Here is a 25,073-nt window from a genome sequence, read left to right as displayed (position 1 = left end):
CTTTTCATATCCTTATTATCCATCTACATTATTCTGTGAATGATCTCTTCACATTTTTTGCCTATTTGTTATTGTAGTGTACTTTTGGTCAGTGCGTTCTTACTGGGCAATAATGATTGGCTTGATAGAAAAAAAATTAGGAAGTCTTTGTACCAGATTCCTAACAGTGTTTACTTACCTCCAGGGAGTGAGATATAGAAAACGAGGGAGATACTTTCATTTTTAAAAAATTTTTTAAATGTTTATTTATTTTTGAGAGAGAGAGACAAAGTGCGAGTAGGGGAGGGGCAGAGAAAGAAGGAGACACAGAATCGGAAGCAGGCTCCAGGCTGAGCTGTCAGCACAGAGCCTGATGTGGGGCTTGAACTCACGAACTATGAGACTATGACCTGAGCTGAAGTTGGACGCTTAACGGACTGAGCCACCCAGGTGCCCAGATACTTTCATTTTTATTTATTATCATCCTGTGTTATTTTACAATCTATTTGAATTACTTTTTCAATTAAAAAAAATAATACAGAGGAAAACAACTACAACAACAAATAAATCTTTGGCCTGGATTCTCAATGGCTGGAAATTCATGTTGGGTGCAAGTTTTTATTGATTACAAGTTATTTTTTGGTTCATATGCAAAAAACATTTATTGAATGCTCCTAGTGAGCTGGCACTGCCCTAGGCACCTTTCATAGGTTGTTCATACTCATCCTCACCACAGCCCTGTGAGGTAGGAATTGGTCCCATCTTATAGAGTTCTTAATAGGCAGCAGATTATTGCTTGATATACTTCTATTTGCCACATGTTTTCATGGGCTAGAGGTGCTTATTGGCTGGTGATTTCATTGGTCAAGAGCTCTCACTGGCCAGGAGTTCCTAAAGGTTGTTCTAAGACTCAAATACAAAATACCAGACTTTTCCCTCATAGGAAGGATAGGGTACATGGGATAAAAGTGGAGGAAGGAGAGTCCATAGGCCCTCCCTCCGAGCACCATTGAGCACGACTGAGTTTGCTTTGGTCACCATCCAAGGTGTAGGGTGGGGGGAATGGGACAGTGGGAGAGGAGAGAAAGTGGTTATAAGTCTTCTCGCTTCTTCAGGATGAGCTTCCTCACGAGTGCTGTGATCTGGGGCCTGATTTCCTCCACCGACACAGTTGGGTCCCAAGCCCCTACTACCTTTCCATCTGGGGCCACTAGGTACTTCCAGAAGTTCCAGGTGGGCTCCTTCCCAGAAGTCTCTAGAGAAAAAGGAAGAAGGAAAGCAAAATGTGCTTCCCTGTGTCCACTCTCCTGGAATTCCATTATCGGTGTCCATCCTTCCCTTGAAGCAGTTGTTCCATTATTTAGAATTAACTAGAGAGCTTTTTAAAATCCTGATGCCCAGGCCACACCCCAGACTACTTAAATCAGAATCTCTGGTGGTAAGTCTTAGGAATCAGTAATTTTTTTTTAAGTTTATTTATTTATTTTGAGAGAGAGTGCAAGTGGGAGAGGGGCAGAGAGAGGGAGAGAATCCCAAGCAGGCTCCATGCTGTCAGTGCAGAGCCCAATACAGGGCTCGATCCCATGAAATGTGAGATCATGACCTAAGCCCAAACCAAGGGTCAGATGCTTAACTGACTCAGCCACCCAGATGCCCCCAGGCATCAGTATTTTTTTAAAAGCTCTCTAGGAGATGCCAATATGGCCCCAAGGTTGAGAACTACTGCTTTAGGATTCTGTGAAGTACTTGATAAAGTAGTATCAGATCCTCCTTTCTTAATGATCTCAAACTACTAAATAGTCTACAGCCTATTCTCTAAGGAAATCTTAATGGTTTCCAAATGTTAGTCTGTGGACTGGTTGCATCTGAATCTTGGTGGTGGGGGTGGGGGAGGTACTTAAATAAATTCTTGGGCCCTGCTTCAGTAGGTCTCAGACTAAACCACTTTTAAGAGTTCCCAGTTGCTTCTAAAGCACAGTTAGGTTTGATCTATAACTATGGGAACTGGAAAGGTACTAATAAAAACACACAGGTGGAAAAAAAGCAAATATTAGGATTGACCCATAGGGCAAAATTCAAATCTGCATCAGTAAGGGATTTTTTGTTTGCTACACTGTTTTCATTTACTCCTCCAGGTAAATGGGTGGGGGGGTGATAGTGAGGGATGTGAAGGCAATCAGATATATAGCATAGATGGCAAAAATGGAGCCCCCAAAGGAAGAGAGAGGCCCAAGGAAGGAAACAGGACCATAATGATAAGCTTGGCCCATGACCTCATTTTGTAGTTCTGAAGCTTCTGGGGATGCAGAGGGGACCTGTTTCTGAAATATTAAGATCTGGAATTTTTGCTCTAAAGGTTTCCCTCCATGGTATATGGACTTTGCCCCTAACTCAGGACAGGAGATAACCTGTCAGCCATCTTGGTCAGCCTTCTCCAGACATGTGGCATCCTCTGTCTGCCCTTGGTGTCTCCATCCGAAATCCATAAGTTCGACTAATTCACATAGACTAAATCTGAGGGCCTCAGTCTCCTTTTAAAATCCCTGTGTATGAAAACAGGACCTCAGAGAAGTCTGCTAGAGTGCCCCTGAGGGGGAACTTCAAGGCAGCAGGGGTAGAGGTATCCTCAGGCAGGAATACCTCTCTGTTCATCCTCAAAGATGAGTGCTCGAACAGACCATGAACCTATATGCAGGAGTCTGGAAGGGGCCCCAGGTCACCCAATCAGCAAGTAGTTTCTGCTGCCCAGGGAGCCATGACCTCAGCCAGCTGAGGGAAGGTAAGGGAACAGGTCAGGACTCACGGATCAGGTACTTGAAGGCAGGGTGGGCACCAGTGCCAGTAACTGCGACCTTGCTAAACATGGGGAAAGAGACACCATAGGTGCGGCGGGCGAAGCTCTCGATCTCCTTGTTGCTATCGGGCTCCTGCTGGCCAAACTGGTTGCAGGGGAACGCAAGCACATTGAAGTGATGGGGCCCCAGGTCCCGCTGCAGCTGCTGCAAGGCTCTGTAGTGCTGGTCTGTGAAGCCGCACTCGCTAGCCACGTTCACTACCAGGGACACCTGGGTGGCAAAAACAAAACCCAGATACATACACAGCCCAGTGAAGAGTCATGCACTTGCACATGCCAGACATGCCCACACGGTGACCACCCCCCAAAAATTAATGCTTTCTCATATATTCAAGAGCACAATGTATGCATATATAAATGTGCAATGCTCTCACAAATACACAAACACATGCACATAGGCACAAATGAAATCAAACATTCAGGGGCTTGCAGATATGTGTGCATACACATACATGAACATCCATGAGAATAAGCATACAATATACATAAATGGGGATGCATATGCCCCATGACACAAAAATATATTAGCACACATCACACATGCCCACAAACACACACAACACATTTACACAGAGACGCACACACACTGGTGAGCTCACATCAGGAGGTAATGTGGGGGCACCTGGGTGGCTCAGTTTGTTAAGCATCTAACTCTTCATTTTGGCTTAGGTCATGATCTCATGATCGTGAGATCGAGCCCCATGTCGGGCTCTGTGCTGAGCATATGGAGCCTGCTTAAGATTCTCTCTCTCTCTCTTCCCCTCAGCCTTTCTCCCCTGCTGGCATGCTCTCTCTCTAAAATTAAAAAACAAACAAACAAACAAACAAAAAAACTTAAAAAATAAAATTAAAACAAAAAAGGAGGTAATGTGGGGGAATGGAAAGGCAGACCTGGGTTCAATTTCTGGTTCAGTCAACTGGCACTCATCACTTTACATGAGTAATAAACCCTTCTAAGAAACCCACTGTGAACCCGTTGAAGGCAGGAGCCATGTCCTCTTCACCCCAGGCCTGACATATGGAAAAGTCTCAGAAAGTGCTAAATGAATAAATGTACACACATACACAATCACCTGCACGGATACAGAGACAGACGTAGGTTTTCTTCATAAAAGGACCCCATGGCAATCCCTTTCTGCGCCTCTCCCTCCAGCACACAAATACCACTTTCTTGAGTCACTAGACTATTCCTTAAACTTATCACCTTATAATAAATGCATTTATTTATAGCCTTTAGGTGATACATACAAAGCTGGCTGATAAATACAATTGCTGACAATACAGCAAGTAGAATTTTGGCACCAATGCTGTATACATTGTTAAAGAATTCTTAAATCTTACCCTGTGTCTGTGGAGCCCAGCCCTATCTCTTTGGCCACTTTTTTGGAAGAGATGGGATTATACTAGCTGGCTCCATAAAGAGGGCCACCTCCCAGAGACAGCCTGGGGCACTGGACATACACTGGCACAAACTGCTCAGGCTAGACAGGCTTTTTCAACCTCAGCACTATTGACATTTTGGGCCAGATCATTCTTTTCTTCCTTCCTTCCTTCCTTTCTTTTTTTTTTTATTTTTTTTTATTTATTTATTTTGAGAAAGAGCAAGAGAGCACAAAGCGGGGTCGAGGCAGAGAGAGAGAGAAAATCCCAAGCAGGCTCTCAGCTGTCAGTGCAGAGCCCGAGATGGGGCTGAATCTCATGAACCATGAGATCATGATTGAGCCAAAATCAAGAGTCGGTGCTTAATGGACTGAGCCACCCAGGCACCCCACTGGGCCAGATAATTCTATTATGCAGGGGCTTTCCTATTCATTGTAGGATGTTTAGCAGCATCCCTGGCCTCTACCTACTAGATGTCTAGCTTTAAAAAAATTTTTTTAATGTTTATTTATTTCTGAGAGAGAGAGAGACAGAGACAGAGCGTGAGCAGGAGAGGGGCAGAGAGAGCTGTCAGTACACAGCCCAATGCGGGGCTCGAACCCCTGACCCGTGAGAGTGTGACCTGAGTTGAAGTCGGACGCTTAACCGACTGAGCCACCCAGGCGCCCTGATGTCTAGTTTTGACAATCAAAAATGTCTCCAAACATTGCTGTATGTCTCCTGGGGAGCAAAATCACCCCCAGTTGAGAACTACTGGGCTGGATGATGAGAACTGTTGAGCTGTAACTCCCCTACCCTGCCTCTACCAGATGAGGAAGGACCCATTCTATGGGGCCACAGGCCATTAGAACAACCTCCCCTATCTGTGTCAGCATGTCGTATTCTGCTTGTGGTGCTGAGAAACTGGGACCCTTAATTCCCTTCCTTAATTGGGGGTCTTCCTCTTTCTTTTCTGCTGGATCCCTGGGCAGTGAAAGCATTAAAAGCTGCTTATTTTTAATCTATGTCTTGTGCGTCTGCCTACCCTTGGAAGGAGGGAAATCCTGTTTCTAGTTCCCATACCTGAAACCAAAAAGTTTCTCCTTAAACTGATCAAAGCATGGATGGACAGAGACACCCAAATATACATAGTTAATTTACATATGTGCATATCAAAGCATAGATACAGACTCAGGCGTGCACATAGAAGCAAGGAAACAAATAAACTATTTGCATGCATACTACACTCAGGCCTGCATGTACAGAAGCTCACACCGTAGACGAGCACATTCCCAGGTAGTCACCCATTCATCCATACTCAACACTGGTCTAAATGACTGCCTTCCAGTTAGCCACAGGGCATAAACTATACAATCTTGCTCATGGTTTTGTCTCCAGGGCTAGACTCAGTGCCAGGCATGTAGTGGGAGCCAATAAATCTCTTTCAATTCTTAAAAGACAGTGGTAAAATATACATAATGAGCCAGTAATTATTTACAGGTGAATGAATGACCAAGTGGTAGTCCTAGCTTGGATTAACTCAACAGAATCATTTACAGCTTCCCTGGACTATTTCTGGTTTCCCTCTAAACCTGGCAGCTAAGAGCTTGGGCTTTGGAGCTGGACTGCCTATGTTCAAATTCTCACTCTATCTCTTAGCAGGTGTGTGACTTTGTTCTTTTCTTTTTCTTTTTTCCATTTTCTTTCTGATTGATTTCTTGGCTTCTCACTCCTATGCTTTTTAGGATATACCAGTAACCAAGAGTATGAAAACACTCAGAATTCTGGGATCACTTCTCTGGGTCATTTTTCTCCAGGATTTCTGTTCTTCACATCCTGGGTGCCTTATTACTTCTGAAAATAAATAAAATTTGTTCTATTTCCATCTTAGCACTTATTACCACTGTACTAGGAATTACCTTGTTCGTTTCTGTTCCTGTTTATTGTCTCTCTCTTCTCCATTGCATATAGGCTCTATTGAAGTGGAAACTTATCTTTTTTGTTCACCACTGTGTCCCAAAGACTGGCCTAGTAATTAGTATACAGTAGGTACTCAATAATAATGAATGAATGAATGAATGAATGAGTGAATGAATGAATGAATAGCAGAGCTAGTCAAGTGCTAAACCTGGAGCTCTCTGTTAAGCTGCACTAGAAGGGAGGAAAGGCCTAACTGGGAATGGGCCCTACTCTTATTGGCTCTTTGTCCTCAGTCCTGGATGAGTTTCCTGCTGGAGCCCACCAAACACAGGTACGGAGCACTCTACCAAGAGCTTCCACACTGTCATCTCATTTGAAATTCACAATACCTTGGAGGACAATCAGGACAAGGAATACTGCCCCCAGGACTACCAGCATATTTGAGCATTTTCAGGTTTAGAAAGTACTTTCTTCACTAAAGACTCGCTCCCAGGAGAAGAATGCTGATAGCCATTTTTGTGTGGTCCATCCAAATCTGGATGCTGTACCTATGTGTTCATTACCAATTCCCCACCTTTCCCACATTAAGGCCCTAGGGCCATCTTGAGAAATGGGGCTCAGAGTGCTCTTCATTATACACAGTGTAACATCTAGGCCTCTGAATATACTGTTCAAGGCCCCTCTCGGTCCCTCCCTACTATCATCAGCCTCATCTTCCACCACTCAGCCTCATGCTTTATACTCCTTCAAGCAGATCTGCTTGAAGGCCACCCACTCCTCCTCCATCCTTCTTGCTGTTTGTTTGCTTTAGAGACTTGGTATGAACAGTTCTTTGCCTGGAAAGTTCTTCTTGGTCTTGCCAAAACTCACTCTTGTTTCAAAGACTCACCCAGGTACATTTCTTCTCTGAGTCCTCTCTGAGAGACTTGGTAATGAGATAGCAGTTAGCCTGGATGGCTCTTGCATCTCAGCCCGAGCTGCCATCTTAGGAGTTTGCCTAGAGAAGTCCACAGATGGATGGGTAGTTCTCTCCAGGCTCTGTGCTTTCTAGAGCTGTATGACCTTCCCTCTGGACCTTCCTGTCCTCTCTAAAGGATGATCTGTGTAAAGGTCGCCGTGCATCTTAACTAACTCCCCCAGCACTGCATATCCATATCCACGGGGTTCTCATTGGACTCAGTATCAGCAACAATCCCAGTTCCAGAGCGGAAACGGGGGATGGGAGAGACAAAGGCGGCAGGATTCTAGGGTTGCCTTTCGACCGGTGCTTGACAAAGGCCTAGCCGAGGCAAGCAGCCTCTGGGAGAGGTCGGGCTCCACTGCCCAAAGTCGCTGCGAGGGAAATCGGCGTAGGCTGGAAGAGTTTCGGGTTTCACTGCGCGCCGAGGCCGTGCCACGTAGTCGCGGGATAGGCTCAGCGCAGGATCTGGGGGCGCCGCACCCCGGGGGGGGGAATAGCTGGGGGAGTGGGAGCCAGGGCAGGGCTGCGGAACCCCCTCGGGGCCACACCCGCAGGGTCCCGGGCTGCGGGGTTCCCGCAACGGGCCCTGCCCGGGCGGCTCCGAGGCCCCGCCGGCGGACACTCACCGAACCGCGGTACTTCTCCAGCGACACCAACTTGCCCCGGATGTTGACCGCCTTGAAGTCGTAGAAGTCCTGCTCCCGCTGCGCGCAGGCCGCGGCCGATAGGAGCAGCCACGCCAACACCAGTGCACCCACCATGACTCGCTCCCGAGCTGGCGGCTCTGCGAGGGCAAAATCAGGCGGGGGGACCCAGCGTGGGGGGCGGGCGGAGGCGGCACCCGCGCCAGGGGGCCGGCGAGGCAGGACGCGCCCCCTCGCCTTCTGTCCCGCTGGCGGTGGAGCGCGGGGCTCTGGACCTCAGTCTCCCCATCTGCACCGTGGGAGCGTTGGACTGCGCGCCCGTCTCCGACCCCAGAGTCGTGGGTTCAGGCGTCTGACCACTGAGACCGTTCTGACCAGTTGCAGTGAGGCTCCGTCTTGTTTCAGGATGCAGCGACTTGGTAGGGAAAGAGGTGAAAAATTCGATTTGAGAGTTAAACTTTTAATTAGCTCAGTGGCCTTAGGCTGGTCAGGCCACGTCTCTGGGTTTCAGCTTCTCCATTAGTTCAGTGGCGCTAGCCTCCCTTCCTGACGCACCTGGGCAATATAGAATGGGAGTAATAGAAAAAATGGAGGTGAAACTGATGGGAGAAAAAAGAAACAAATGTCAGGCTTCATGCGGCTCTCAGTCTCCAGGCAGAATTCCTGAGGCTTACAAATTGTTAACACTCCCGCAGCTCTCTCAAGAACTTCCTTTATTGCTTTACCTCTGTAGCTTTGCTCTTAATAGTGTTACTTTCCCTGATAGCTGTAAACACGCCCCGAGATATATTTGCAATTACCTCCTGAGCATATGGCCCACTGATACACCTCTGAAGAGTCCCCAGACTGGTGTTTTACTAGGCACTAGTAAATAACCTTATCATAGCAGCAGCAGCACCCCCCCCCCCCCCGCAAAGGTCCTGAAAGCTTTACTTCCAAATTCCTTGGAGATTTAAGCTATCCCTAACCCCCACTAACTAAAAAGTGTATAATCAGTGAGTCTTCACAATCCCAGTGCAGCTCTTTCTGCCCACGGGTCCTGAGTCGTGCTTTGATAAGAGCACTTTTTGCACTGAAAACGTCTCAAGAATTCTTTCTTGACCGTTTACTCCTGGCTCACATCACATCTAAACACTTTGTCTGCTGAATGGTGCCTACAAATTTTAGAGGAATGAATGTGTACGGTCCCTGAAAGAGATGACACAGAGAAAAGGAAGAGAAGACAGAGGGTCTGTTGTAGGTTGGGTGCCAGGGAAGCAGATTCTGAGATAGAGGTTGCAGTGCAGGAATTTACGAGGGAGCCTCCCTCGGATCAACACCTGTGGAAGGGAGGGAGGGAACAGGAGTGGGCACAAGTCCAGAGCTCCATGCAGGTCCAAGGACAGTCTTGGTTGATCCCATGGGGACACTGGAGCTAGAACGGCCCATCAGAGTAGTCCCCAGATAAATGAAAATGGCCAGGCCAAGACTTTATATCCCTGCTACACCTGTCTTTGGATGTGAGGCCATCTGGGCAAGGGTGTGATAGGAGCAAAGGTGACCCTGTCCCTGGAGGGGCTGACAGTTAAAGGCTTTCCACTGACAGCACTCCCAGCAGCTGGTGTCTCAGGTCTTCACTGACAGGAAATCTGGGCAGCATATTACAATGTCTCCCACACTCAGAAAATGTGTTCTTGTTGAGGCCACTTTTAGACAAAGAGGCTTGAAAGATGGAATGTAGAAAGGGCCACAGCAACCACCTGGCTGAATATAGACAGGCCCATCATGCGACCCACTTCAAAATACCCATGGGCCCTAACTAACCAATGGGCTACTTACAACTAGGCACAGTTACCAAAAAAGGGAGAATTCCATATCTGGCCATACCTCTTCATCTTTCCCCTTTAAAAACAGCCCCCACTTGGGGCACCGGGGTGGTCCAGTTGGTTAAGCATCCAACTCTTGATCTTGGCTCAGGTCATGCTCTCACAGTTCATGAGCTCAAGCCCCATACTGAGCTCCATGCTGACAGTGTAGATAGAGCCTGTTTGGGATTCTCTCTCTCCCTCTCTCTCTGTCTGTCCCCTCCTCACAATACATAAATAAACCTTAAACAAACAAACAAAAATAACAGACCCCACCCACTGCCTGTTTGCTCTTCACCCAGCCGCTCCCTTGCTGTGTATTTAATAAACTTCTAGCTGCTTTGTTCTGCCTCCGGTAAATTCTTTCACCGCCTGTGCCACAGGCTTCCACCCTATCGTCACCCCACATTTGGGGGTCCCATCCCATCGGACAGACACACCATTTAAACACCACATTGCTGAGCCGCACCAAATGCCAAGCATGGTGCTGGTGTGACAGTGTAGCCAGGATGCAAGGGTACAGAGCGCCAGGTTCCAAGGGTCCCAAATAGACCAAGTTTGGCCACTCATTGCTAACAAAATCCAAAGGCAGAAAGACAAGTGGTGGTGAAACAGGAAAGGAATTTATTTCAGTGAGGACAACACCAGGAAGACAATGGACTAGTGCCTCTCAAAGACTGTCTCCAAAGTGGCAAAAATACATCCAGGTTTATATAAGGAAAATGTAGGACAAAAGTGGGAGGGCACATGCGGATAGGCAGTGACAGTCAAATTGATCATTGTCTTGGAGTCCATCACAGGCAGGGTCTTGCTGGCTCAGGGCAGTCCTGACGGCTTAAGAAAGTAGTTTGGGTTCCCACATCCCAAAGCCAGGGATGCTTTGCCTGCAGGGTCTTCCACCTGAGCCAAGGGACAAACTGGATGAAAAACCCAACTGGAAAATTTGAGACCGAAATGGAGGCAGCCAATGTCCACTTTCATGAGAAACCAGGTAAACTGTAGATTTCATGCAATGTGGTAAGGGCTAAGCATTCCTACAGTCATTCAACAAACACTTATTGAGCACCTGGTCTATGCCAGGTTCTGCTTTAGATGCTTCTTGTGCAGTGATGAACAAGACAGCATGGTCCCTACCCAGGGGGAGACAGGTATTAAATAATTCATAAATAGGTCTATAATTACTGGTGTGTTAAGTACCACCTAAACTAACCTGGTAGGAGAGGCAGAAGCAGGCTAGGAGGGCTTCCCAGAGGAAGGTCTGAGCTGCATTCTGAAGAATAAGTAGAAATTGGGCAGGTTGAAACAAGGAAGCAAGTTCAAAGATCCTGAGTGAGAGAGAAACATGGTGCATTGAGAAACAAAGAAGGCTAGTCTGGTTGGGCAGAGAGAGCAAAGGGTAAGGGAAGGTAGTGAGGCAGGTAGGGGTGAGGCCACACAATACCTAGTAGGCCACAGTCAAGATTATGGTCTTTAAGGCAAGAAATGAGGGTGGTTTGTTGTTGTTGTTGTTGTTGTTGTTGTTGTTTAAAGCAGAGTAGTGGTGGTGAGTCCTATGGTGTAGGTGTAGAAAGGTACCTCTGGCTGTTCCAAAGAGAGTGGATAGAAAGGAGAAAGAGTGCATGTGTTCTAGATGCTGAAGTAAAGGAAACTGTGCGTTTTTGAGGCCTAGAGGTGGTTGCTAACCTAGTAGTCAGGAAAGTCTTCTTGTAGGTGGTAACACTAGAACCATGTCTTCGAAGAGGAATGTAAATTCTCCAGTTTGGGCAAGGGGAGGGCAAAGATGTTGGCCTGAGAGAGCAGTGTCTATGAAGGGGCAGTCTTCACAAGAGTCTGCTTGGCTGTTGGGATGAGAGGGTGGAGCGTAGATGAGGTGGGGACAGTTATCAGGGGCCAGATGGAGAAGAGTCTTGAGTGCCAAGCCTAGGAGCTTGGACTTCACTCTCCATGCTGTGGTGAGCAAAGTTTGAAGGTGGGCACAAGATTACACAGTTAATGAAACTTAAATCCAGGCCTTCGGACTCAGAACATGGAGTCTTTCTGTACTGCCAGTGTGGCTCTCTCTTCAGGAGCAGACAGCATTATCGGGAGAAGAGGAAGACCAGAGAAAATGTGCTCCAGACAAGGGCCAAGACAGGAATAAAGTGCTCCGGCCTTCCTACTCCCTCCTCCGCCCCACCTCCGTGGGAACCTTGAGCCTGTGATGCTTCTCTGGTATTAAATGGCTCCCGCTTTACTCTGCCCCACAAAGATGTTGATCTCCCTTCCTGCCATCTGTCCCTTTCACTCAGCCTTTCCCTGGATATCCTAATAACCACGAGTTCTCAAATTCTGCTCCATACAGAGTTTTGCAAGCTTGGCCAAGCTGTTTCCTGTAAAATCCAGATAGGCAGGCATTTCTACTAAGCAGAAAAAAAAAAAGTTAGAGGTGAAATGTTTCTCAGTTGTAAATTTCTCTTCTGGGGCCTACCCTTCTCCCCTATTCATGCTTTGGAACCCAGTTCAGATATCACCCCCCTGTGGTACTAAATCACTCTCTCTTCTCTGATGCCTTTGTACCTAGTACATTTTCCTCTCAGTGGGCTGATGATAATATTGTGCAGTTGTCCATTTCTGTGGCTTGGGGGCAGGCTGGACTATATCTGAATCATCTTTGTCTCCCTGGTATACATTAGCTACTCAGTAAATATTCATTCTTCATAAACTTTCTTTCATTATTTGTCTGTGCTGGAATCTGATATGAGATGCTATTGATTTTAACCATCAGTGTATGTTTTGTCATTTTATTTTCAGTCCACTATGAATTTTTTTGTGTTTCTGAAAGAGCACACCTATTCCCAAGTGGTCTATCTATACAAGTGGGAGACCCAAGGGCACTGACAAATGCACATACTATTCTTAGCTGAACACCTAGAAGGGTGAGGGACTCCCTCCTGGATCTCCTGTAAAAGCTCAAAGAAGCTTTTAATGGGCATTTAGAATACTCATTAATGTTTTGTTTGTTCATCAAATTGTTGAGAACCTACTATCTACAAAACACATTTTAAGGTCTAGGAGTATAGTAGTCAATAAGACAGACAAAAAAGACAATAATTCTTGAACTTACATTCTAGCAGGGGGAAAAGAATAATAAACATTGATAATAGGAAACATACATATAACACATTAGATGGTGATAAGCTGGGGAGAGGGATGGAGAATGTGGTGGTAAGGTGGGGAGATTGCAACTTTAATTCGAATGATCAGGAGGCCTCACTGAGAAAGTGGCATTGGGCAAAGACCTGAAGAAAGAGAGCAAACAATGGGAAAACAAGAAGCAACATTCCAGATAGTGGAAACAGCAAGTACAAAGGCCATGAGGCAGAAGCATGCATAATGTGTTGGGAGAACAGCAAAGGGGCTAGCATAACTGCAGTGGAGTGAGTGGGGGTGGGGGGGGGGGGAGTAACTGGGGATAACATTAGCGAGGTAATAGGATGGGAAGGGAGCACACACTGTAGGGCCTTATAAGCCATCGTAAAGACATTGGCTTGGAATCTGAGATGTGAAGCTATTAAAGAGTTTTAAGCAAGGGAATGGCATTTCTAATTCATATTTTAACAGAATCGCTCTGACAGCAGTATTGAAGTAAGGAAGCCATTCAGGAGGCTCTTGCAATAATGGATGTGAAGGAAAATGCAGGCCTTCACAAAAGTGATGGTGGTGGAGGTAGTGCAAAGTAGTCAGAATCTGAATATATTTTGAAAGTAGAGGCAAAAGGGTTTCCTGATTGTTGAATGTCACGGGTGGCTTTAAAGTTTTGGCCAGAGCAACTGGAAGAATGAAGTTCTGCTGTTAACTGAAATGAAGATGCCTACAGAGGCAACTGGTTTGGGATGGAAAATCAAGAGCTCAGTTTTGGACCTGTTATATTTGAGTGGCTTACTAGCAGTGGTATGCTGGTAAACGTTTGACAACTTCTGCGCCAAGGGAAAAAGGTGTGTGTGTGTATATGTGCGCATACACCCATATAAGTGTATTATAAAGTTTACGCATGGCACACGATTCACAAATACTAAAATTTAGTAGTTCTCCCCCTGTCTACATGAGATATGTTCCAAGACCCACAGTAGATACCTGAAACCATGCATAGTACTGAACCCTATATAAAGCTATGTTTTCTCCTATACATACCTGAGAGAGTTTAATTCACAAATAGGCACAGTAAGAGATTAATAACAAGTGCAAATAATAAAATAGAACAGTTGTAGCGATATAAAAGTTATGTGAATGTGGTCTTTCTCTCTCTATCCAAACCCCTTGTACTGTGTTTGTAACCAGGGAACCGGGGTGCAAGAGCATGTGGCTCCAGGGTCCCAAAAGACACCAAGTTCAGCCACTGGCAGCTGACAAAATCCAAAGGCAGAGAGAAGGGTGGTGGGGAAACAGGAAAGGGATTTATTTCAGTGAGGCCAACACCAGGAAGACAATAGACCAGCATCTCAAACACTGTCTCCGAAGTGCCGAAAATAACTTCTAGGTTTATATAAGGAAAATGTGTGACAATGGTGGGTGGGTACATGCTGGTGGGCAGTAAAGGTCAGGTTGATCATTATCTTGAGGTCAATCATCATGGGGTCTTGCTGGCTCAGGGCAGTCCTGATTGCTTGAGGGGGTATTTTGGGTTCCCATCAGAGGATGCTTTGCCCACAGAGTCTTTTGCTTGAGTTAAGTAAGAGAAAGCTGGATAAGGGTTCCTGGGTGGCTCAGTCGGTTGAGCATTCGACTTCCGCTCAGGTCATGATCTCATGGTTCATGAGTTCAAGTCCCGCCTCGGGCTCTGTGCTGACAGCTCAGAGCCTGGAGCCTGCTTTGGATTCTGTCTGTCTGTCTGTCTCTCTCTCTCTCTCACTCTATCTCCCTCTCAAGAAATAAATAAACATTAAAAAAGAGAAAGCTGGAAAAAAGAGCTTAATGTGTGAAAGTACAGACTGAGGTCAAAATACAGGTAGTTGGAAGTCCCCTTTTCACCCTTCTTGTGATTATGTGAGAAAATAAAATGCCTGTAGGATGAGAGGAGGTGAGGTAAACAATTAGGCATTTGTGATGTAGCATTAGGCAAAAATTGACCTTTTGGTGGTACATCAGAAGGAGGACTGTCTAGGGTGCCTGGGTGGCTCAGTCAGTTAAGCGTCCGACTTCAGGTCAGGTCATGAGCTCATGGTTTATGAGTTTGAGCCCCATCATCTTGCAGTTCATGATTTCGAGCCCCATGTTGGGCTCTGTGCTTACAGCTCAGAGCCTGGAGCCTGCTTCAGATTCTGTGTCTCCCTCTCTCTCTGCTACTTTCCCACTTGGCACTTTGTCTCTCTCTCTCAAATAAATAAACATTTTAAAAATTAAAAAAATGCTCTTTATCATAAATTCCAAATTTGTTCTAACAGAATGTTTTGATTTTTGCCAAACTTGTTTTTTTTTTAAAGTAATCTCTACACCCAACATGGGTTTGAATTCATGACTCCAAGATCAAGAGTCACAGGCTCTACTGACAGAGCCAGCCAAGCACCACGATTTCACTAAACTTGTATCTGTAGCCATTTAATGGTTGCAAATTGCTGAACAAGTATAGTTTCAAGGCTCAGCCATAAAAAAGAATGAAATCTTGCCTTTTGCAAGGATGTGCAATGACAATGACCTCTAGAGAGTGTAATGCTAAGTGAAATAAGTCACAGAGAAAGACAAATATCACATCATTTCACTCATATGTGGGATTTAAAAACAAAACAAACAAACAAGGGAAAAAAAAAGAGACAACCCAAAAAACAGACTCTTAACTACAGAGAACAAACAGATGATCACCAGAGTAGGTAGGTGGGTGAAGGGGTGAAATAGGTGAAGGGGATTAAGAGTACACTTACCATGATGAGCACTGAGTAATGTATAGAATTGGTGAATCACTATATGTACACCTGAAACTGATATAACACTGTAGTGGAATTAAAACAAAAATTGAAATTTAAGAGAAGTATAGTCCAAGGTGAATATTGGTTGATATTTGTTCACATTAACAGTAAGATGGGGGGGTGCCTGGCTGGCTCAGTCGGTAGAGTATGTAGCTCTTGATGTCAGAGTCATGAGTTCAAGCCCCACAGTGTGTGTAGAGCCTACTTAAAAACAAACAAACAAAAAACAAATAGTAAGATGAAAGTGAAACCATAAAGACTAATGTTGGAACTTCACTAGTCAATGACACACATGATTGCTGACTCAGATAGTAGTCTTTCAATATTAGAAGAATAATTCCTCAATTTTTTAATGTTATTTACAGTGTAATAGCTACAGATACAATGCAGTCTAAATTTAATCTGCATTATTAATATGTTTTACATCACTTTCTTAAGTATAGGCAATCAACATAGTAGTAGGTCAAACTCTGGTAGTATTTTGCCAATTTCTGTGGTGTGATACTCTCACTATGGCTGGTTTTGGAGCTACCAACATAATGTCACTAAATGTGGAGTTAGGAAAAGATGTAAGAATACTACACCATTATATAGTATTTCCACAATACAGAGAGAATAGATGTAAATAACACCAAGAGCATAGAAAATAATAAAGTAATTAGAAAATGATGAGTTTTGAATTTTACCTTATACTACAATTTATTTAATTTTAAGTTTACATAATTTAAGTGTTAGTAATGACTGTGTTTAACAAGAGGCTGGAAAAATTCCTGAAAATATAACAATTGGCTCTAGAACACTACTCCTTTCTCTAGTTAGGTTGGATATCTCAGTCTGGACTTGGAGGAGAGCTCTAGGTCAGAGATATAAATTTGGGAGTGGATAGCATATGGAGTACTTAAAGCCAGGATACTGAATCTTGATGGAGAGTTGGTGTAGATAGACGGGAGAACTGAGAACAGTTCTTGGGACTCCACCATTCAGCATCGGGGAGATGAAGAAGACATCAGAAAAGTGGGAGGGAACCAGAAGAGGTGACTTAACAGAGTAGCTAGAAGAACAGGAACCAATAGAGTGCAGTATCATGGAGGCCAAGTGGCAAAATTGTTCCAAGATGGAGCTTTTATTTATTTATTCATTTATTCATTTATCTATCTATTTATTTGTATCTTTTGGTTTTTTGGGTTTTTTTAATTTTTAATTTTTAAATTTTATTTTGTTTCGTTTTACCAGGCAGTCATTAACTAGTCAAATGCTGCTGATAAATCTAGTAAGATTAGGACTGAGAACTGAACATTGGATTTAGCAATTTGTCCTTAACCAATAAAGAGAATCAAACAAAAATACAATATTTTCATGCCTTTTTGGCATTACTCATGCTGCTCTCTCTGACATTTTTCCCCCTTCCTTATCCTTAGAGCAAGCTCCCATCTTGCTTCCAGGCTTTATCAGTCAGAGTCTCAATAGGAAACAGATGACACACTCAGATTAGGACAATTAGACAAAGGTTTATTTACAAAGGGACTAGTTTAAAACATGTGGGTGGAGTATAGAGGAAGACAAGGGATAGTTCAAGAACTATGTGATCTGTTACACCCCTTGACCTGAAGGGTGCGGAGAGGGAGGAGAGATTTCAGAAACTTCAAGAGTTCTGTTCATCTAGCCAGCGTGAAAGGGACACTTACTTTCAAAAAAGGTTCACAGCCAGGGGCACCTGGGTGGGTAAATAGGTTAAGCATTGACTTCAGCTCAGGTCACAATGTCAACTGTTCTGGAGGTGGAGCCCCACATGGAGCCCAGCGTGGAGCCTGTTGGGCTCTGTGCTGACAGTGAGGAGCCTGCTTGGGATTCTCTCTCTCTGTTCCTCCCCTGCTCATGCGCGTGCTCTCCCTCTCTCAAAGTAAATAAAAACAAAACTTAGAAGAAAAAAAAAGGTTCACACCACAAGGGAAACTTGCAGGAGGTAGTCAGGGAATTAATTATCTAGCCCTCCCTCTCACCAATCCCCTGCAAGGGTGTTGGCCCAGACCTAAGTGGAAAGTGGAAGCCAGAGAGCAAAGGAGCCAATTGACCTGGTCTCCACAGGTTCAGTGTACTGGGCAGACGGTGGGTGGACAGTGGATCTAAAAGCCAAACAGAAGGTATCCAGCACACAAACCCAACTCAGAAAACAATTTCTGAGGCTTTCCTCAACGTTTGTTTAAAAATTATTTTTATTTTTAATTCTTTTATTTTAGAGAGATAGCATGCAAGCAGGGGAGAAGGGCACAGGGAGAGAGAGAGAGAGAGAAAGAGAGAGAGAGAGAGAGAAAGAGAGAGAGAGAATCTCAGGCAGGCTCCACACTTGGAGCATGGAGCCCGATGTGGGGTTTGATTCCACGACCCTGAGATCAGGACCTGAGCTGAAATCGACTTGAATGTTCAACCAACTGAGCCACCCAGATGCTCCTTTTTTAATTTTATTTTTGAGTAATCTCCACACCCAACCTGGGGCTCAAACCCACAACCCTGAAGATCAAGAGTTGCATGCTTCACTGACTGACCAACCAAGCACCCACCCCTCTCAACATCTTTAGGTAGTTAGGAGTGCCTATTCTAAGCCTCCCTTTAACATAGTGCTTAATGCTGTATTGCAATCCTGGCTGCACCTTAGAATCACCCGGGGAGTTTTTAAAAAATATTGATGTCCAGTCCCATTCCAGACCAATTGAATCAGAAAGTCTGGGGGTAGGTCCTCAACATTAATGCTTTTTAAAAATCCTCCAGGTGATTCTAAGGTGCAGCCAGGATTGAGAACCACTGCTGTGTTGTCATTGCCTACCTACCTATGTTTCATTGAGGAGTGTCTGAGTGCTTTGAGGGTAAGATCATGTCTTTAACGTGCAGCATGGAACCTGATACAGGGCAGGTGCTCAGGACACGAAAGTTCACATTACAGAGTGTGAGGACTTCACATTTGTGTAATTTTGTTAGGATTGTGGTATATATGTCACCTACGGTATTGTTTTCAATCTGCAAGTTGCAACCCCTTAGTAGGTCATAGACCAGCACGGGGGAAAAATTGAATACAAATTCAAGAGTAGGTGACATATAGTAAGGGTTAGTGTAGTGTTGTGAAACAGGTATGGGTGATCCAGATTGCAACATAAACTGTTTCTGCTGTGAATTGCATTCACAATGCTTGAAATCCAATGACCTAGGACAAGTAATCTCTCTGTGCTTCTGTTTACCTATCTTTAAAAAAAAAATTTTTTTTAACGTTTATTTTTGAGAGAATGAGACAGAGTGCGAGTGGGGGAGGGGCAGAGAGAGAAGGCCAGAATCTGAAGCAGGCTCCAGGCTCGGAGCAAGCGTTCAGCACAGAACCCAACGCGGGGCTCCAGCCCACGAACCTGAGATCGTGACCTGAGCTGAAGTCAGATGCTCAACTGACTGAGCCACCCAGGCGCCCCTCCCTATCTTTTAAAATAGAATCATAGTACCTCCTATCTCATGGGATTGTAATGAAGATTAAATGAAGTAATACATGTAAAGTGCTTGGTGTCTAGCAGAGTACATAATCAACAGTACCTGTTTTATTGTTCGACAACAAAAACACTTTTTAAAAGCAGAATATAAAATTTTAGTGGTGCCTGGGTGGCTCAGTTGGTTGAGTGTGCGACTCTTGGTTTCAGCTAGGGTCATGATGTCATGGGTGGTGAATTCCAGCCCTGCATTGGGCACTGCTGAGTCTGCTTGGGAGTCTCTCTCTCCTTCTCTCACTGCTCCTCCCGTGCTCGTGCTCACTGTCTTTCTGTCTCAAAAATAAATAAACTTATAAAAATGTTTAATAAATAAATAAATAAATGAAATTTTATTTATCCTGCAATTACTGCTGTACAATATTAGGCATACAGGTAGATAAGAGCTTTTTTTTCTTAACTCAGTTATTATTGGAAAATGCTATGGCAATAAATAACTTTTTACAAATAGGAAGCTGTGTACCTGACCGCTTTCCTTTTCTTGAGGTCAGGAATGTTGTGGGGCCTGATTGGGGTGGTGGAGGTGCTGCCTTAGATTCTATCTGTGGCTAGGTCCTATTAATATCTCTACTGCTTCTGACCGGTGCCCACAGGCTATCTCTGCACCTGCTCTTGGAAAATTAGTACAGCTCTGTTTAGAGGTCTTAGGAGTAGGGACTAAGCAGGGCTTACTTGTTTGAATATCCAAAACACTTAACACCATACCTGTTACTCAATAGATAGGCTAAACTATTGATAACTGTTGTGTGACCTTGATCAAGTCACACACTCTGCACCAGAGTTTCCTGTGTATAAAGTGAGAGAGACTGAATGGAAGTTAGAGATAAAAGGAACCTCTGATTTTACAAGTGAGGAAGGTAAGACTCAACTAGGGGAAGGGACTTATGCAAGTTCACATGACAAGTTGGTGGAGAGGCAGAGGTTATAGTTGAAGTCTCTCCGTTCCATGGTAGAGCACTTTCTATGGTATTGTATTGTCAATCCAATTGTAAAATCCTGGCATGCGGTTAGAGTCAACAAACAAAAGATACATATAGCAGCAGGGATAGATCTTGAAAAATATAGTGTGTTGTGCAAAAGTAAGATACAGAGTGGGATACATAATTCGATGCCATTTACATAAATGTAAAATATGTGCCCACAATATGAAAATGCACACTTTTCAAGAACAATATAAACCAGTTGCACAGTCAATACTTTAAAGAGTTACCTGCAGGGGTAGGGAGAGGAAAGAGGGTAAAAGAGAATCGATAGGGGCATCCGGCTGGCTCAGTTCAGAGAGCATGCAATTTTTGATCATGAGTTCAAGCCCCATGTTGGGTGTAGAGACTATGTTAAAAAAAGAGAGAGAGAGAGGGAGAGAGGATAAATAAATGAATGAATGAATGAACGAATGAATAAGAGACAGGCCTTCAAGGCCAAAGAAGACAACTGAGTAATACATTGACCTCAACTATCTGCACTTAAAATTTAAAAATAAAATAAAATAGGGGCTCCTGGATGGCTCAGTTGGTTAAGTGTCAGACTCTTGGTTTCTACTCAGGGCATGATCTTATGGTTTGTGAGTTCAAGCCTCTCATTGGGCTCTGTGCTGACAGTGTGGAGCCTGCTTGAGATTCTCTTTCCCCCAGTCTCTCTGCCCCTACCCGACTCATTCTTGCTTTCTCTCTCTCTCTCTCTCTCTCTCAAAAATAAATAAATAAATTTAAAATAAAATAAAATACTATAATTTCTGCCTTTTGGAGGGATTTTATTTCTAACAGTGTATGTAAAATGTAAAGCAGATAGGTGTTATTGATTTCTTTCTTTTTTCTTTTTTTCTCAACGTTTATTTGATTTTTGAGAGACAGAGACAGAGTGTGAGTGTGAGACGGGCGGAGAGAGAGAGGGAGACACAGAATCCAAAGCAGGCTCCAGGCTCTGAGCTGTCAGTACAGAGCCCGACACGGGGCTTGAACTCATGAACCATAAGATCATGACCTGATCTGAAGTCAGATGCTTAACCTACTGAGCCACCCAGCCTGTTTTGTTTTGTTTTGTTTTGTTTTGTTTTGTTTTGTTTTGTTTTTGAGAGAGAGAGAGCAGGCGAACCAGGGAGAGGGGCAGAGGGGGAGAGAGAGAGAGAGAGAGAGAAAGAGAGAGAATCTTAAGCAGGTTCCATGCTCAGCATGGAGCCCAATGCTGGGCTCAATCCCACAACCCTGGGATAATGACGTGAACTGAACAAAATCAAGAGTTGGACACTCAACCAACTAAGCCACCCAGGTACCCAAGTGTCATTGATTTCTAAAAATCTTCCCTTCCTCTCCTTAGCCTCTATCCTCAATTAGGCCTCAGTGTCTCTCATTTGGACTCCTGGAGCAGCTTTCTCCTTGGTCTCCCTGCCTCCACTTTCTCCCCATCCAATCCAATGCAATTTTCCACAGAGAAACCAGAATTATCTTTCTCACACAAAAATCTGATCATGGTTCTCCTTTGTTTAAATACTCTTCAGTGACTTAGCCTGTGACCAAACAATATATCTTTTTCTATCTAGCTTCTTTCACTCATCATAGGTCATTTGATTATCCATTCTGTTACATTATGAGTTTTTTTGAGGAAAGAGACAGTGTTTTATTAATCTCTAAATCTCCAATAGCTAGCCCAAGGCCTGGCACTTGGTGGGAGCCCAGTGAGTATTTGAGGAATGAACGGATGCATGATTCCCCTGAGACTTTGTAATTAAACTGGCCATTTCCCCATCGTCAGTGGGGCCCCAGCTTCAGATCCCTGGGTGATGCAGGTGAGTTGCTAGGCAACAGCATGAGGTTGGCTCTGGGGTCACAGTGGAGAGTGTGCAATGGAGGCCGAGGCTGAGGTAATTAGAAACACTTCTATTCAGCAGCCTCTGAACTGCCTCTGGTTTTGCCCCTCCAGCCCATCCCCCACACAGCTGCAGGATAGATCTTTCTAAAACAAGCATAGACCATAGCACTCCCCTATTCCAAAACCTTTGGGCTGTCAGTTGAGGAAACTAAGGTTCAGAGATTTGAAATAACTTGCCCAATGTCCACATAGCAAGTAAAGTGCAGAGCTAAACCCAGGTTTTTCTGATTCAAAAACCCGAGACCTTTCCAGTATTTTGATTTTGGACGAGTTAAATTTGGGGTGCCCACAAGTCATCAGGTGGAGAGATCCAAGAATCCATGGGTCACATTGCTGCCATTCCCATCAAAGCCTTCCATGGAGTAGGTGCTTCAGCAACAAACAAAACATATAAGGCTAGGAGACCACTTCCCTGTCAGAAAAGGGATAATCTTGAAGGTTCCATCCAATTTCTTATATGGAGTTTCAGTTAGTGTGCTTTGATCCAGAGAGCAGCAGCAGCAGGACTCCAGAGCCTGTCTCCTGACTTCACTGATCCCAGAAAGGCACAACAGAGTGGTAAGCACTTGACTCAGACTGGAAGAACAGAGGAGAGTTGTCAGGAAAGGATTCTAGGACAAAGGGATGTTTTGAACAATGAGAAGAAGACCAGGTAAAGATAAGGGGAATGTGATAGGGACAGTTCAAATGTCTGGATGTGTACATTTAGGAGAGATTTGATAATGCCTACTTTTCTGGGTGAAATTATAGTTCTCTAAAGTATTCATTCAATAATTCATTCCACAAATATTTCTTGGTTGAGCCATGTACCCTATACTTCAACCACACTGAATTTCTCACTGTTCCTTACACAATAAACAAAAGTGCTGTCCCTCTCTAACATTTGCATATGCACACAGTTCTATGGGAAACCATGGCAATAAGTCTTAGTCCAGATGAAGGAAGGAAAAAGGGCACGTGAAGGAAGGCTTCCAGGAGGAAGTATCTTCCAAACAGATGCCAGAAACGTGTGTGGGGTGAACCAGTTCAGGAAAGGGGAGCAGGGAACTGGTCTAATTAGGGGGTCAACATGTGTAAAAGCTCAGAGGCAGCCTGGTGCATTTAGACTGGAAGGAGCTTCTTGTGGCAAATTCCTGCACATTCCTCTTTTCCACTCAAACATGTCCCCTGTCCTTGTGGAACTGCTCCCAATTATCCCAGGGAGACTTGCATCCTTTCCTATTTCCTGAAGCCTTACAATGTCTTTTCTTAGAAGATTCATTACATTATATTATCATTTATCTAAACTGTAATGTTTTGTCTATTCTCCTAAAGACCAGGAGACTATGTCTGATTCTGCTTTGTGACAGCAAACAGTGGCAATTAGTAAGTGTTGTTGAATGACTGAAGGAATTAACAAACTCTTTATATGTCTTTCTTCTCCACTGAACTATGTGCTGCTCAGGGGCAGGGATCCTATCTAATACATCTCTCAGAACTCTTTAGCTTTTGAGTATAGTGAAGAGTGCACAGGCTTTCAGGGACAGACAAGGGGCAGATATCATTTGAATCAGGTATTAGCCATATGACCTTAAACTTCCTTGCCTTCAGTTTCCCAATGGTCAAGTGAAGCAATACTTCCATCCTCACAAGGCTTCTGTGAAAGATGAGTGGAAAAATGTGTATGACGTGCCTAGCATAATACTCAGCACATAGTTTTATTTTTCCCCAATGTTTGTTTGTTTTGAGAGAGAGAGAGAGAGAGAGAGCACAGGGGAGGGGCAGAGAGACGGGGGAGAGGGGGAGAGAGAGAATCCCAGTGCAGAGCCCAATATGGGGCTCATCTCACGATCCCCATGAAGTCATGACCTGAGCTGAAATCAAGAGTTGATGTTTAACTGAGCCACTCAGGTACCCCTACTCAGTGCATAGTAAATGCTAGTTGCATGAATGGGCAGATAGGTGTATGGCAGTGGTTGAAGAGAAGGGATAGGAAAAGAAAAACAAGGAAAAGATGATTCCCTTCCAACCCCAGATGAAAGAGGCTTATTTTCCTCTCATCACTGAGAGATGAAGCACTGTGCCTCCCACTCAGGGACCCCAAATTCCAATTTACAACCCTCTAACTCAGTGTTACATGCTCAGTCCCCTTTAGACCTTCCCACTTTCCCCATTGTCTTTTCATTCTATCTCTGAGTGTGATTTCATCTCCCCACACAGGAGATGTCCTTGGAGAACAAGGATCAGGATGGATTAATACCTTTGGCTCCTCAGTGCCTGGTACAATGCCTGGCACATGGAGAATGAGTGTGATGAATCTTCTCCTACTGAATGGGAGAAGATATTTACAAATTATATATCTGATGAGGGGTTAATAGCCAAAATATATAAAGAACTTATACAATGCAATGCCAAAAAAATTAAATAATCTGATTTAAAAAATGGACAGAAGGGGCAGCTGGGTGGCTCAGTCAGTTGAGCGTCTGACTTTTGATTTCAGCTCAGGTCATGATCCCAGGCTCATGGGATATAGCCTGCTTAAAATTCTCTCTCTCCTTCTGCTCCCCCCCCCCCCATGCTCTCTCTCTTGCTTGCTCTAAAATAAAGTTTTAAAAACTAAAATAAAATAATAAAAAATGGACAGAAGACCTGAATAGACATTTTTCTGAAGAAGATATACAGATGGCTAACAAACATATGAAAAGATTCTCAACATCACTAATCATCATGGAAATGTAAATCAAAACCACAATGAAATATAACCTTACACCTATCAGAATGACTAGTATCAAAACAACAAGAAATAATATGTGTTGGTAAGGATGTGGAGAAAAAAGAACCCTGTGCAATGTGGGTTGGAATATAAATTGGTACAAACACTGTGGAGAACAGTATGGAAGTTCCTCAAAAAATTAAAAAGAGAAAAAAATTAAAAATAGAAATGCCATATGACCCAGTACTTGCATTACCCAAAGAAAATGAAAACACTAATCCAAAAAGATATATGCACCCCTATGTTTGTTGTAGCATTATTTACAATAGCCAAGATATAGAAGAAACCTAGCTGGGAATGCAAGCTGGTGTAGCCACTCTGCAAAACAGTATGGAGTTTCCTCAAAAAACTAAAAATAGAACTACCCTACGACCCAGCAATTGCACTACTAGGCATTTATCCAAGGGATACAGGTGTTCTGTTTCAAAAGGACAC

General features: G+C 44.1%; 1 protein-coding gene across 2 annotated transcripts in view; it reads right to left on the bottom strand.

Annotated features, from left to right (window-relative positions):
* Positions 1-392: 392 nt before the first annotated feature.
* Positions 393-25,073, bottom strand: part of GPX7 (glutathione peroxidase 7) — a 57,639-nt gene continuing 32,958 nt past the window's right edge. For both annotated transcript variants that reach the window (XM_042997182.1, XM_042997181.1), the window contains 3 exons: positions 7,700-8,132; positions 2,783-3,044; positions 393-1,234 (listed from right to left, as the gene is read on the bottom strand). In XM_042997182.1, coding sequence (XP_042853116.1) covers positions 1,071-1,234; positions 2,783-3,044; positions 7,700-7,834 — 561 coding nt within the window. In that variant the 5' untranslated portion in view covers positions 7,835-8,132 and the 3' untranslated portion in view covers positions 393-1,070. The remainder of the gene's footprint in view (positions 1,235-2,782; positions 3,045-7,699; positions 8,133-25,073) is intronic.

This window comes from Panthera tigris, chromosome C1 (assembly GCF_018350195.1).
Source record: "Panthera tigris isolate Pti1 chromosome C1, P.tigris_Pti1_mat1.1, whole genome shotgun sequence".
NCBI lineage: Eukaryota > Metazoa > Chordata > Mammalia > Carnivora > Felidae > Panthera > Panthera tigris.
Note: the sequence above shows the minus strand (reverse complement) of the source record. Positions and strands in the feature narration are given on the sequence as shown.